This window comes from Oryctolagus cuniculus, chromosome 9, assembly GCF_964237555.1.
Source record: "Oryctolagus cuniculus chromosome 9, mOryCun1.1, whole genome shotgun sequence".
In the NCBI taxonomy this organism is placed as follows: domain Eukaryota; kingdom Metazoa; phylum Chordata; class Mammalia; order Lagomorpha; family Leporidae; genus Oryctolagus; species Oryctolagus cuniculus.
Genome location: NC_091440.1, coordinates 67,020,314 through 67,036,082, shown reverse-complemented (window position 1 = coordinate 67,036,082; position 15,769 = coordinate 67,020,314). Strand labels below are relative to the sequence as shown.

The 15,769-nt window shown below is 39.5% G+C and overlaps 1 protein-coding gene across 2 annotated transcripts in view; it reads left to right on the top strand.

Annotated features, from left to right (window-relative positions):
- The window catches only part of SUCLA2 (succinate-CoA ligase ADP-forming subunit beta), a 63,945-nt gene that overhangs the window by 27,292 nt on the left and 20,884 nt on the right, over window positions 1-15,769 (top strand). For both annotated transcript variants that reach the window (XM_002720719.5, XM_051832280.2), the window contains exons 5-6: window positions 8,486-8,614; window positions 11,561-11,699. In XM_002720719.5, coding sequence (XP_002720765.5) covers window positions 8,486-8,614; window positions 11,561-11,699 — 268 coding nt within the window. The remainder of the gene's footprint in view (window positions 1-8,485; window positions 8,615-11,560; window positions 11,700-15,769) is intronic.

Sequence of the window (15,769 nt, the reverse complement as noted above, 5' to 3'; positions counted from 1 at the left end):
GTTACCAATAGTGATACACCATTTTACATTCCAGTTGTGGTCAGTGGCACATACTTTCTATATATCTATTCTCACCAACACGTTTTTTGTTTTATTTTTAGATTTTTAGCTATTTATTTGAGAGGCAGAATAAGAGAGGAAAGAGCTTCCATCCACTGGTTCACTCCCCAAATGCTGACAATAGCCAGGATTGTGCTGGGCTAAAGCTGGTAGCCAACAATTCAATAATCTAGGTCTCCCGCATAGGTGGCAATGATGTGACCCAGCTAACTTGAGCTATCACGTACTACCTCCCATGATATGTTGATAGCAGGAAGCTAGAGTCAGGAGCTAGAACCGGGTATCCAACCCAGGCACTCCCATATAGGATGTGGACATGTAGATATATTTAACCTGTGGCTAAACCACTAGGCCAAATGCCAGTCTTTTTCTTTTCTTTTTTTTTTTTTTTTCTCTTGATACTGGCCATCCTAAAGGACTTGAGTTGATAGATATCTCATTATGGTTTTGATTCACATTTCCCTAATATTAGTGATATTGAGTATTTTTTTCAAATGCTTTTTGGCCATTTGTATATCTTCTTTGGGAGAATGGTCTATTTAAGTTCTTGGCCTATTTTTAAAAACACTAATTTCAGAGGGAGGGAGGGAGACAAAAAAGGGAGAGACTGTATAAAGAGAGAGTGTTGATGGGGCTGGCGCCGTGGCTCACTTGGTTAATCCTCCGCCTGCAGCGCTAGCATCCCATATGGGTGGCGGGTTCTAGTGTCGGCTGCTTCTCTTCCAATCCAGCTCTCTGCTATGGCCCGGGAAGGCAGTGGAGGATGGCCCAAGTGCTTGGGACCCTGCACCCACCGCGGAGACCAGGAGGAAGCACCTGGCTCCTGGCTTCGGATTGGCGCAGTTCCAGTTGTAGCGGCCATTTTGGGGGGTAAACCAACGGAAGGAAGATCTTTGTCTCTGTCTCACTGTCTTTAACTCTGCCTGTCAAATAAATAATAAAAAAAATAAAACGAATGTTCCCTTCTACTATGTTCAGTCCCCAAAAGCTCTCAGCCACTAAGGGGCCCAAGCTGGGAACTCACTCCAGGTCTTCCATATGATTGGCAGAAACCCAACTACTTGAACCATTACAGATGCCTCTCAGGAAGGTAGAAACTGAAGGTGCAGCTAGAAGTCAAACCCAGGCACTCTGATGTGGGAAGTGGGTATCCTAATTGGTATCTTAACCACTAGGCCAAATACCTACTCTATTTTGTCCATTTTTAAATTGTACTGTATGGCTTGCAAATATTTTCTCCCTTTCTGTAGATTTCTTTTTCACTTTGTTGAATGTTTCCTTTGCTGCACAGAAGTATTTAAGTTTGGTATGGTCACATTTGTCTTGTCACATTTGACTCTTGTTGCCTGTGCTTTTGGTGTTGGATGTAAAAAATTGCTAAACCTAGTGTCATGAAGTTTTCTTCTGGGAGTTTTATTGTTTCAGATCTTACATTTAGGTCTTTAACAATTGTGAGTTAATTTAAGATAACAAGGTCAGGGTCCAATCTCATCTTTTCTACATGTAGATACTCTATTTTCCCAGTACCATCTGTTTTCCACTGGTAGCTTTGGCACTTTTGTTGAAGAATATTTAAGCATATAAATGAAGAATTATTATTATTATTTTTTTTTTGACAGGCAGAGTGGACAGTGAGAGAGAGAGACAGAGAGAAAGGTCTTCCTTTGCCGTTGGTTCACCCTCCAATGGCTGCCGTGGCCAGCACGCTACGGCCGGCGCACTGCGCTGATCCGGTTGCAGGAGCCAGGAGCCAGGTGCTTTTCCTGGTTTCCCATGGGGTGCAGGGCCCAAGCACCTGGGCCATCCTCCACTGTACTCCCTGGCCACAGCAGAGAGCTGGCCTGGAAGAGGGGCAACCGGGAAAGAATCCAGCGCCCCAACCGGGACTAGAACCCGGTGTGCCGGCGCCGCTAGGCGGAGGATTAGCCTAGTGAGCCGCGGCGCTGGCCAAGAATTATTTCTATGCTCTCTATTCCATTGGTCTATATGTCTGTATTTATGAGAATACATTATTGTTTTGCTTACTATAATTTTGTAATACGGCTTGAAATCAGGAACTGTGAGGCTGTTTTGGCTTTTCTGGGTTATTTAAGATTACATGTGAATTTTAGAGTGTTCTTTTTCTCCTGCAAAGAAAAAAAATGCCATTGAGACTTTGAAGGATTGCATTGTATCTAAAGATTGCTTTGGATAGTATGTACATTTTAACAGTATTATGTATCCTACTTGGTGAACCCAAGAAGTCTTTCCATTTGTTTTGTGTGTTGTCTTTAATTTCTGCCAGCAGTGTTTTTTAGTTGTCAGTGCATAAATCTTTCACCTACTTGGTTACATTTACTCTTAAGCATTTTGTTCTTTTTTACGTTACTGTAAATGGGATTTCTTTTCCTCTATTTCCTTTTCTGGTTGTTCACTATTAGTGTATTGGAATGCAATTGAGTTTTGTTTGTTGATTTAGTATCCTACAGTTGCTCTGAACTTGTTTAACATTTGGGTGTGTATATGTGTGTGTGTAATCTTAAGGGTTTTCTAGTCATCTTGTCTGTGATCAAAGGTAGACTTTTCCCTTTTCTCTACAGATCCTTTCTGTTTTTCTTATCTAATTACTATGGCTGATACTTCTAACTCTTTATTGAATGGAAGTGACAAAAATGGATATCCTTGCTTTTTTGCTGATGATAGAGGAAAAGTTTTCGGTTTTTGGCATTTGAGTATGATGTGGGCTACAGGCTTTATATGTTTGACCTCTTGTATATTGAGGTAATTTCTATTCTAGTTTTTTTTTTTAACATCATGAAAGGGTGTTGAATTTTGTCAAGTGCTTTTTCTATATCAATTGTGATGATTGTAAATTTTGTTTTTCATTATGTTAATATGGTATATTACATTGATTTTTGTATAGTGGGCAATCTGCCCCACAGAAATAAATTCTACTTGTTTTTTTCTTTTCTTAAAGATTTATTTATTTGAAAGAGTTACACAGAGAGAGGAGAGGCAGAGAGAGAGAGGGGTCTTATATCCGATGGTTCACTCTCCAATTGGCCGCAACAGCTGAAACTGTGCTGATCTGAAGGCAGGAGCCAGGAGCTTCTTCCAGGTCTCCCACGCTGCTGCAGGGGCTCAAGGACTTGGGCCATCTTCTACTGCTTTCTTAGGTCATAGCAGAGAGCTGGATAGGAAGAGGAGCAGCTGGGACTCGAACCAGTGCCCATATGGGATGCTGGCACTGCAGGTGGTGGTTTACCCACTACGCCATAGCACCGGCCCCTCTACTTGGTCTTGATGTATAATCCTTTCAATATGTTGTTGAAGTTAGTTTGCTAGTATTTTGTTGAGGTTTTTTATGACATCATTCTTCAAGAGATCAGCCTGTAGTTTTCTTGTACTTTGTCTGACTTTAGTATCAAGGTAATGCTGGCTTCCATGGAAGAATGAAAAGGTTTCCATTCTTTTCATTTTTTCAACAAGTTTGAGAGGGTTGATATTAATTCTTATTGATATGTTTGGTAATTTCTTCTGTGAAGCCATCTGGTCCTGAGCTTTTCTATCCTTGAAGGTTTTTGTTTACTGATTCAGTCTCATTACTAGTTAGAAATCTGTTCAGGTTTTTTCCGCTCTCCATAATTCAATATTAGTTGGTTGTTGGGGCCAGCATTGTGGTATAGCAGGTAAAGCTGCAGTCTATGATGCTGGCATCCTATGTGGGAACCAGGTCAAGCCCCACCTGTTCTACTTTTAATCCAGCTCCCTGCTAATGGGCTGGGAAAAGCAGGGGAGGATGGTCTAGGCAAGGTACCTGCCACTCATGTGGGAGATCTGGATGAAGCTCTTGGCTGGCTCAGCCCTGGCTGTTTTGATCATCTGGGGGAATGAACCAGTGACTGGGAGTACTCTCTCTCTGTGGCTCTTGACTTTCAAAATAAATAAGTAACTTTAAAAAAAGAAATCTTGGTAGGTTGTCATGTTTCTAGAAATTTATCCATTTCTTCTAAGTTGTCTAATTTTTGGTGTTTAATTGTTCACAGTGATCCCTTAGGATCCACTCTGTTTCTGTGATATCAGTTGTAATGTCTTTCATTTTTTATTTTTGTCATTTGATGTTTTTTCTTAGTCCTATTGAGTTTGGCAATTTTACTGATCTTTTTAGTGAGCTCTTAATTTTGTAATTGTGTCTATTATTTTTCTCTTCTTGATTTATTTATGCTCTAATCTCTTATGATTTCCTTCCTTTTGGTAATTTTGGGTTTATTCTTTTTTAGTTCTTTATGGCATAAATAAGTAGCTGAGTGCTTTTTCTCAATGGTCATGAGTGTGTTGGCTCCTTTCCAGGCTATTGGAAGTTTCCTGGTGCTTTCAAAAATTTCTGTGCTCTTGTTCTCACAGACCCCCAAATACTCAAGGAATGCTGGTTTCCCATCAGCACTCAAGTGAGACAGAAACTAGTTCCTAGGACAGCTCTGTGAAAAGCTGGTATGTTGGACATACGTTCCACTCTTCTGTTTCCCTCCCAAGGAAGAAGGCTTGCCTTTTCTTAATCCCAAACTATGTCAATTTGGGAGGGCTGCTGTGGATGAAAAGAAATGACTTTTCATACCAGTTTCAGTGTGGGTGTTCTTGGCTTTGAACATTCTTGGGGTACTGCTACTTCTCCTGATTGGTTGCTGCCATTGACATTGAAGGCTTTTTGGACTGCATATTGTTAAGTTGGTGTTTTGGCTGGGGAACGAGGTCTTGAGCTTCCTGTTTTACTATTTACTGACTCAGTGTCCAGAATTTTTTACTGGGATTTTGTGATCGAGATATCACTTTGAATTCTTGGCAGTTTAACTGACTTGATCCTCAGGCCCTTTTCTGCCATGTAGATTGGGCTGATTATCACATGGCTGAAAGCCTCAACCATCTCATCCTATTATTCTTCTTTCTGGCAGGGCTCTGGCTATCTGAGTCACATCTGTAGCATAATGTATCTAGGTGCTCACCATGAGTCTCCCTATTTAGAATAGCTTAAAGGGCAGTTGGAGGATTTAGAAGTGACTTCCTATACACTGAAGATAAAGAACAACCAAATTCTTTGGTATACTTCTTTGTTGAAATATAATGATATAGTACACAATCTTTTTTTCCCTAGATAATAGTTAATTCTCTCTCTCTCTCTCTCTCTCTTTTTTTTTTTTTTTTTTCTTTTGACAGGCAGAGTGGTGGACAGTGAGAGAGAGACAGAAAGGTCTTCCTTTTTCCATTGGTTCACCCCCCAGTGGCCGCTGCGGCCGGCACACTGTGCTGATCCAAAGCCAGCAGCCAGGTGCTTCTCCTGGTCTCCCATGCGGGTGCAGGGTCCTTGGGCCATCCTCCACTGCACTCCTGGGCCACAGCAGAGAGCTAGACTGGAAGAGGAGCAACCGGGACAGAATCTGGCGCCCCGACCAGGACTAGAACCCGGTGTGCGGGTGCCGCAGGCTGAGGATTAGCCTATTGAGCTGCGGCGCCAGCCAGTTAATTCTCTTAAGAAATGATAGATTTTCTTCTTTTGGTTATTGTTTAAGCTATTTGAAGAACTGTTTTGTTCTCCAAACAGTAATGAATGCAACACTATGAGGGGACTGTAAAAAACTGGTGGAAGAATAAAATAAAAATAAGTTTATTTTTTGTACAAAAATTTTTTAGAATTCATGCAGTTTTTTGGTATACATTTCCATGAACAACTTTTTATAATGAATTCAAATCTGATAATTTAAAATTTTTTTACATATTTGAAAGACAGACACACATATACACAGATATCTTCCACCTCCTGACTTACTCAATGAATACTCACCACAGCCTAATCTGGGCCAGACTGAAGCCAGGAACCCAGTACTTAGTCCCACATAGGTGGTCACAGCCCAAGTTCCTGAGCCAGCACCAGTGCCTCTCATGGTGCACATTTGTAGGAACTTAGAATTGGAGGCAGAGCCGGGACGGAACCCAGACACTGATTTGAGATGTGGATATCCCAAGTGGCATCTTAACTGCTGCACCATATACTCACCCCTTCCATGAACTCCCATGAACACCTCATATTCCTTTAAATTACACCTTAAACGAGTATGTTACTGAAACATTAGTTAGGATAGAAAATTGAAATTAGTCTTTAGATTTTTCTTTTTTAAAAATGAAAGTCATATTCTTTTTCTGAGTATAAGAGAAATGGTTATCTTCTTAGAATTGTCTATGAAATACATGAAATCTATTCTCTTTATATTAATAAAAATTTAAAAAAGATAAAAGGGGGCCGGCATTGTGGCATAGAAGTTAAGCTTCTGCCTGTGACTTTGGCATCCAGTATGGCTGCCAGTTTGAGACCTGGCTGCTTTACTTCCCATCCAGCTCCCTGCTAAAGCACCTGGGAAAGCAATGGAAGATGGCTCAGGCTTGGGCCCCTGCAACCATGTGGGAGACCCGGAAAAACTTGAGCTTCTTAGCTTCAACCTGGCCCAGCCCCAGCCATTGGGGCCATTTGGGGAGTGGATGAGCGGATGGGAGATAATCTCTCTTTTTCTCTCTTTTTCCTCCTTTCTTTGTAACTCTGCCCTTCAAACAAATTTAAAAAAAAAAAGGAAAAGAAAAAATGTTTTTTTGGTAAAAAATTATTTTGGAAAACAGTCACAATTGAAGTCTTTTCATATTCATATTTTTTTCACTTTTGTTTTTGTTTGTGTCAGTAGTGGACACATTTAAACTCACTTATGTTAAAAAAACACTTTAGTTAGGGGCCGGCACTGTAGCTTTACAGGTAAAGCCCCTGCCTGCAGTGCCAGCATTCCCGTGTGGGTGCTGGTTAGAGTTCCGGCTGCTCCACTTTCGATTCAGCTCTCTGCTATAGTCTGGGAAGCAATAGAACATGGCCTATGTCCTTGGGCCCCTGCACCCGCGTGGGAGACCCAGAAGAAGCTCTAGGCTCCTGGCTTTGGATCGGTGCAGCTCCAGCTGTTGCAGCCAACTGGGGAGTGAACCATTGGATGGAAGACCTCTCTCTTTCTCTGCCTGTCCTCTCTCTGTGTAACTCTGACCTTCAAATAAATAAATACATCTTTTAAAAAAACACTTTTATTAATATCATCTAGGCCTTTGCATAGTTTTTTTCCTACATAACACTACATATACATAACTCCTTATGTAACCTACTAGAGTTCATTATCTTCTGATGCTGTTAATCTTTAGTAATATGGTTTTATAATTTCCCTATTTTTGCATGTTAAGATTATTCCCAGCTTTGCATAAGTTAGCAACTCCATTGTATTTTTTGTTTTAAATTTTTTTCTTTATTGATTTTAAAGTATTAAAAAGTTTGTAACTTCATTATTAGTACTGTTTACTATCTGTATTGTTCATTATAATAGCCAGAGCTGTTCTTAACAAGGCAGTTAACATTCCTTTGTATTGATGTACAGTAGCCTGGAAGCTTGGAAAATCTGGAACTTTTCCCCTTGATTTTCTCTTTCAAAATATCAAGTCTGTTTACATGATTGTCAATATTTATACTTTAAGCCAGCAGTGGGGGTATGTCTGCCTGGTGTGCCATATAAAACCGATGAAATCATTTGGTCTGGTTCCTGCCAAAGCAGCATCAGGCAGGACTCAAAAATCAGTAAATCTATAGCAGGCTAATTCTTTTTTTTTTTTTTTTTTTTTTTGGACAGAGTGGACAGAGAGACAGAGAGAAAGGTCTTCCTTTTGCCGTTGGCTCACCCTCCAGTGGCCGCCATGGCCAGCGAGCCGTGGTCGGCGCATCGCGCTGATTTGAAGCCAGGAGCCAGGTGCTTCTCCTGGTCTCCCATGCGGGTGCAGGGCCCAAGCACTTGGGCCATCCTCCACTGCACTCCCTGGCCATAGCAGAGAGCTGGCCTGGAAGAGGGGCAACCGGGACAGAACCGGCGCCCCGACTGGGACTAGAACCTGGTGTGCTGGCGCCGCAAGGCGGAGGATTAGCCTATTGAGCCATGGCTCCAGCGCTAATTCTTAAGTTGATCATTTTGTATGACCTGTAAATGACGTTGTAGATACTAAATGGTCCTTGGCAGAAAAGAGGTTCCCACCCCCTGCTTAAGAATAATACTTTGTTTCTTATAAAAAATGTACAGGTTATATTTCTTGTATATATTCAAATTTACTTACTTGGAATAAGATTTTGTGTGTATTTTTAAATTTTTTTTCCTTCACAGCTATACCATAATCTTCCTCTTCTTTTTCATGCTTTTTCCATTGTTTCAGTTTGGCATTTGGATTAACGCGAAGAGATTGAGGACAAAAATCTAAAGTAAATTTTAAAATAGAGATGGGAAATAATGGATACTTCAGTCTCACAGCGTGCATAGAGAGGTTTTAAAATTTTATTGATGGCTCTAAAATGAAATCTAGATGTTTTGGATGTTCCCTTCTTGTCTAGGGTCCTGTGTTAATAGGAAGTTCACAAGGTGGTGTCAACATTGAAGATGTTGCTGCTGAGACTCCTGATGCGATAGTTAAAGAACCTATTGATATTGTAGAAGGAATCAAAAAGGAACAAGCTGTCCGGGTATGTTATTTTCTGAAAAATTTTGAATTTATGCTTAGAGCATTATAATACTAAGGAAAGATTAATTCACTTTATTTAAGTGAACTTATTGCCAAAATGTAAAAAAAAATTTGAGTGTCAAGACAATTTAATGTCTTTGAAATTATAACTTTTGGGGTATCTATAATATTTTTCTATCCTCTAAATATTTCAGTATCTATCTTTAACTGTTTTTAAAATGACTTTAAAAAGTCATTATACCATTATCATATCTTGTATAATTTATAGTAATTTCTTACTATTATCACTTTTCAGTCATTCAAATTTCCCTACTTGTCTCAAATTATTTTCTTTTATAATTTGTCTGAGTCAGGATCCATACAAGGTCATTACTGTTGGTTAATATGTTTCATAGATCTTTTTCTAATTTATAGGTTTCCCTTTTCTTGCTGTCTTCATCCTTTTTTTTTTTTTTTTCAATTTATTTGTTGAAGAGATTGGGGTGATTGTTATCATTACTCATAGTCTAGATTATATATTTCCTTGGTATAATTTAAAATATTCCTGTTTCCCCTTTATTTCCTGTAAATTGTATAGAATGATAGAGACAGGGTCTTATATTTATCTATGGTAGGCCATTGGTTTTACGTTTTGAGGGTTTATGGATGACACTTTTTAGTATCTAATGAATGCTTTGAAATTTCTTTCAGTGTATACACAGATAATAGTACAGTTTGACTATAATTTGACTGGTTTTCAGTACTGTTCTTTCCCCCTCTACCATTAGTTAAAAAAAAAAAAAACAACACATTAAATTTGATACTGCGTCTTGTAAAGTTGCTTGATAATATTTGTGATGCTGCTCCTGAATTAAACTACTTAGTTTGGATGTAAAATGACTCAGTCTACCTGAATATTAAACTTTGAATGAAATGAAACATCTGCTAGTGAGAAAACTATGTCAGAATAAGTTGTGTTGAGGTACAACAAGAGCAACTCTTGTGCAAAGGTTTAATGGAAGTAGAGAAACTCCCCTTATTCGGAAATTGAATGTCATAAATGCTTAATTTGCTTAGAGATTTGATTTATTAGGTGCTTATGTGAGAGTGATGACCAGAGAGTAAAATTTAGATGAGGAAGAAAATATGTGATTTAGAAGAATACTTGAAGGAGTAATCCAAGATTACAGCATCTTGAACAGTGCACAGAGACAGTGCCTAGCACAGTGCTTGACAAGTTAGTATCATACAGCATTGATCAGAATTCTGCTGCAGTTCTTAAATTTTTATGCTGAAAAATAGGGTAAACCTTTAGTAATGAAATAGTACTTTACTATTTATTTGTAATAGTTCTCTCCCTCTTTTTTTAAGGTTATTTATTTGAAAATAAGAATTAGAGGGAGAGACAGAGAGATCTTCCATCTATTGGTTCACTTCACAAATGGCTGCAAAGACCAGGGCTGGACCAAGCACATGGGTGCAGGGGCCCAACAATTGGGTCATTTCAGCTGCTTTCTCAGGTGCATTAGCAGGGAGCTGGATGAGAAGTACAGCATCCAGGACTTGAACTGGTGTCCATATGGGATACTGGCGCTGCAATTGGTCACTTAATCCACTATGCCATGGCGCCAGCCCCCTTGAAATAGTTCTTAATCAGTTCTTAGTCAAAGTTTACATGCATTCCTTAGCTTGATCTTTTAGTTTCTTTATTGAAATTTGACTCTTTGCAAAAATTATAATCATTTTGCAATGTATTAGTCCATTTTTTATTACTTTGACTAGAATACCTGAGAGGAGGTTTTTTGGGAAAGTAATGGTTAAGTTCAGGAGATTACGGTTCAGGATTGGGTTGGCCCCATAGTCTAGCATTTGTGGAGACATGGGAGCTGGGAAGCAGAGAGACAGAGAACCTAGGCTGAACTTGAACTCAAAATAGATGACCTTGTGGCAAGGACGCTCTCGAGGATGTACCCCCAATGATCGAAAGACCTCCCAATGCCCTTATCTTTCAGATGCCACCATTAGATCAAAAGTCCACTCTTAGTCAATCAACCATTAACAATAAGACAAGAATTTAAACTGCTGAATAAGTTTTGGGGAGACGAATCCTTTTCAACCCATCAAAGAATTTAAAATTTTCTGTTACTAAGAACCAAAAGAATGTATTGTAGTTTTAGCAGTTGAGAAAAGAAGAAAGAATTCTCCATCGTGTTCCTGTGCAGTGGCAGCACTGTTAGAGTAGCCATATAGACTTGTGTATCCTTTGTACCAGTGGTTCAGAATTGCTGGTAGAACTTTGAAATTGATAGATGCCTGGTCCACTGTAGAGCTTGTGAACTAAAACTTCTAGGTTGGGACCTTGATATTGTACTGCTTAAAAAGCTCTACAGTTATCACTAATTAGGATTCTCTGTTCAAGACTGTAGACTCCTCTATTAGATTAAAAGCTCAAATAGCTGTGTCTTTTGGGCCCAGCACAATGTATGGCTTAAAATAGGTGTTCAGTAGATTTTTGAATGAATGGGATAATACGTGTGGACGTTGTATGTATTCTCATTGCTTAGTGGACATTCTTCGTAAATTTTGGGACCATTGGGATTATCAACCCTCCCTCGTGTAGTTTAATTAAATATAAGTATCTTTCAGTTTAGGTTGGCTTTGTTGCTTAGATGTAGTAGAGGCAATAGAATAAATATTGGAACTGAAATCCAGATGCTTGGCAAATCACTTGACCTGTCTGAATCTCTTTCCCTGTGAAATAGGTATAATATTTACCTTGTGAGGATTCCGAATAAAATACTTTGTTTAACATTTATGAGTAGTAGCTGCTAGTTCAGTGATTAATATTTGGTTACAAACCACTCATGCTTGTCATTTAAGTGATAAGCTATACTTTTTTCTTTGCAATATCTTAATGTTGATTGGATATATGCAAACTTGTTATAATAAAAAGACGAATTGATTTCAGCTTGCACAGAAGATGGGATTTCCACCTAACATTGTGGATTCTGCAGCAGAAAACATGGTCAAGCTTTTCAACCTTTTTCTGAAATATGATGCAACCATGGTAGAAATAAATCCAATGGTGGAAGATTCAGATGGAGCTGGTAAAGTATCTTCTTCTATCAGTCATTGATTTACATTTATCCATGTGTCAGATGTCTTATTAAGGCAGTTGAAGTGAACTGTTTCTTGTTTTGAAGCTTACTTTATAATAGAATGAATGTGAACAAAAATTAAAGAGACCCATTAATATAGTCACCTGACTAAAATATGTGTATGTATTTATGTGTGTATACAAGGGAATTGGAATTGCACTGTCCAATAAGGTGGCCATCAGTCATCTGTGGCTTTTAAATTAATTAAAATTATGTAAGGGGTCGGTGTTTGGCACAGTGAGTAAGCCAACACTTAGGATACCTGCTTTTTGTATCATAGTGCCTGGGTTTGAATGCTAGTTCTGTTTCCAGTTCTAGCTTGCTGCTGATGTATGCACTGGGAGGCAGCAGGTGATGGCTCAAGTACTTGGGTCACTGCCACTCACATGGATCTGGATTGAGTAATGGGCTCTTGGCTTCAACCTGGCCCAGCCCCAGCTGTTGCACGATAGAACTCTGTCTCTCTGCCTTGCAAATAAATAAAAATAATATTTTAAAAAAGAGGGAAAATAATTATTCAAGATATAAAAATTTTCTTCCTCAGTCAGTCTGTTCACATTTCCTGTGCTGAGTAGCCACATGCAGGGTATTTCCACCATTGCATAAGGTTCTGTAGAATAGGGTTTAGATTATGTAGGAAATAACAGTAATATTGGGGAATTAGCCATCTGTTTCTCCATGAGTTTTAGGCTTTAGAGGCATGATCACTCTTTATGATTCAAAGGACATACTTAGATTTTAGGTATTAAAATAGTTTAGCTACTAGAGAAGATTAGCTTGTTGTTTTGAAAGCTTTCCTTTTCCAGCCAGTTAAAAACTAGATCAGATTTAAACCATTGTGTGTTTTTAAAAATTTAAGATGGTTGATTCTATTTTAATTTTTCTCACTATTTTGTATTAACTGTAGTTTATTTGATTTTGTTTCAAGTCTCCTTGGACAGTCCTAATATTAATCATTTGTAGTCTGCTTTTCACTTTTATACTTTTAATTATCAAAGAAATAAAATTTCATCAGGCATTTATTTGGTAATGCAAAGAATCACTGCATTGTTTCATGATAATAGAGGTAGTTGATAAAACTGAATATAGTTTATAAAATGTTTACTGTTGTATTGGAGTTAATCTCATTCAAGCCAATAATGAAATGGTATTATGTTTTAGTTTTCAGTTCTTTTTTTTTTTTTTTTCTTTTTTGACAGGCAGAGTTAGTGAGAGAGAGAAAGAAACAGAGAGAAAGGTCTTCCTTCCGTTGGTTCACCCCTCAAATGGCCACTACGGCTGGCGCACTGTACCCATCTGAAGCCAGGAGCCAGGTGCTTCTTCCTGGTCTCCCATGCGGGTGCAGGGCCCAAGCACTTGGGTCATCCTCCACTGCCTTCCCAGGCCACAGCAGAGAGCTGGACTGCAAGAGGAGCAACCGGGACAGAACTGGCACCCCAACTGGGACTAGAACCCCGGGTGCCGGCACTGCAGGCAGAGGATTAGCCTAGTGAGCTGTGGCGCCAGCCATAGTTTTCAGTTCTTTGACTAGTTATATTGAGAATTGTTCATGTTTATTGGGCACGTTTTCTTTCTACCGGAATTTACTATATATGTGCTTTGCTACCTGTGTTAGTTTCTTATGGCTCCTGTAATAACTTTAGATGACTTAAAACTTCTCTGGCAGTTCTGGAGAAGTTCAAAATCAGTATTACATGAATTCAAGATGTCAACAGGGCCTGAGACTTTAGGGAAGAACCACTTCCTTACATCTTCTAACTTCTAGTGATATTCTTTGTCCTGTGAACACTTCATTCCAACTTCAGCCTCTGTGGCCACATTTTCACCTCTTCTGCATATGTCTATTTTCCCCCTGCTTCTGTCTTTTTAGGACATATGTGATGTCATTTAAGACCCAGCTAGATAATCCTGTATGATCGGTTCCTCTCAAAATCCTTAATCACATCTGCAAAATTTTTACCATATAAAGCAATATTCACAGGTCCTCTGAATTAGGACCTGTTATCTTTAGGTGGTCATTATTCAGCCTACTCTAGTACCTAAAATAATTTGATGAGGCCTTTGTTTTTTTTTTGAATATTATTTATGTGGTTCAAAGATCATACGAAATACATTTCCATAGTTTTTCTCAGAAATTTTTCTTTCACAATTACTCCCATTCTCCCTCTCTTCAGTTTTTGGTTTCTTGGTTTTTCAAGTGTTTTATTTTTAAAAAGTTTTTATTTCAGCATAGTTTTATTTTACAACTGTTTATTTTACAAGTGAAAACAAATAAAAAAATGTTCTTAGCTATCTCCTTACAGAAAGATTGTATATTGTATACATCTTGTTTTATCATGATATATTCTGGTGATCTCTCCATTTATATGGGCTGTTATATTAAGGTTGCTAACCTCTTGTTTGACATTTGACAAATGTCTTTCTGAGTTTGTCCATTGTTTAAGTCTTTTAATCAGCCAAGATTTTACTGTAGGTGTACTTCTTTTTTTCAAACAGTTTTTCTAATCGTTAAAGTATTATTTGCCCACTGATGTTTGGTCCCTTCTATCATACTCAAATATCTGATCCCATGGATCTGATACTTTCATTTTTTAAAATGATTTACTTATTTGAAAGTTGGGGGAGAAAAAGAGAGAGAGATAAATATATCTTTTTTTTTTTTTTTTAAAGATTTATTTATTTGAAAGAGTTACACAGAGAGAGAAGAAGAGGCAGAGAGAGAGAGAGAAGTCTTCCATCTGCTGGTTCATTCCCCAGTTGGCTGCAGTGGCTGGAGCTGAACTGATCTGAAGCCAGGAGTGTCTTCTGGGTCTCCCACATGGGTGCAGGGCCCCAAGGTCGTGGGCCATCTTCTACTGCTTTCCCAGGCCATAGCAGAGAGCTGGATCAGAAGTGGAGTAGCCAGGACTCGAACCGGCACCCATATGGGATGCCAGCACTGCAGGCAGTGGCTTTACCTGCTATGCCATAGCATTGGCCCCGAGATGCTTTGATCTACTGGTTCACCCTCTAGTTGGCCACAATGGCTAGGTCTAGGCCAGGCTGAAGGCAGGAATCAGGAGCTGCTTCTGGGTATCCCATGTGGGTACAGGGGCCCAAGTACTTGGGCCATTTCCTGCTGCTTTTCCTAGGCCATTAGCGAGGATCTGGATTGGAGGTTGAGCAGCCAGGACATGAGCTGGTGCCCATATGGGATGCCAGCGATGCAGGCTGCAGCTAAATCTGCTGTGCCACAACGCTGACCACATACTTTTTTTTTTTTTTCTCTTAAAGGGAATGTTGGTGTCTTGGTTATCTTTTTTTTTGTTTTTGACAGGCAGAGTGGATAGTGAGAGAGAGAGACAGAGAGAAAGGTCTTCCTTTTTGCCGTTGGTTCACCCTCCAATGGCCGGCGCACCGCACTGATCCAAAGGCAGGAGCCAGGTGCTTCTCCTGGTCTCCCATGCAGGTGCAGGGCCCAACCACTTGGGCCATCCTCCACTGCCTTCCCGGGCCACAGCAGAGAGCTGACCTGGAAGAGGGGCAACCGGGAAAGAATCCGACGCCCTGACCGGGACTAGAACCCGGTGTGCCGGCACCGCTAGGTGGAGGATTAGCCTATTGAGCCGCGGCGCCGGCCTTGGTTATCTTTTTAATATTTTATTTTTTATTTATTTGAAAGGCAGAAAGAGAGATACTTCATCAGCTGGTTCACTCCTCAAATACAACAGCTAGGGCTGAGCAAGTGCAAAGCTAGGAGAGTAGAACTCAGTTTGAGTTTTCCCCATGGGTGGCAGGGACCTAAGGACTTGAGCCATCATACTGCCTCCCAGAGTATATGTTACCAGGAAACTGGAATTGGAAGCAGAGCTATGACTTGAACCCAAGCATTCTGATATGAGATGCAGGATATTCCAAGTGGTGTCTTAAAGGCTATGCCGGAGACCTGTTCTTGGTCATTTTTGTATCAATAATTTTTAAATCATTTTTTTAAAGTTCTTAAAGAGGTTTATTTACCTTACAGTTTTGGAGGCTGAAAG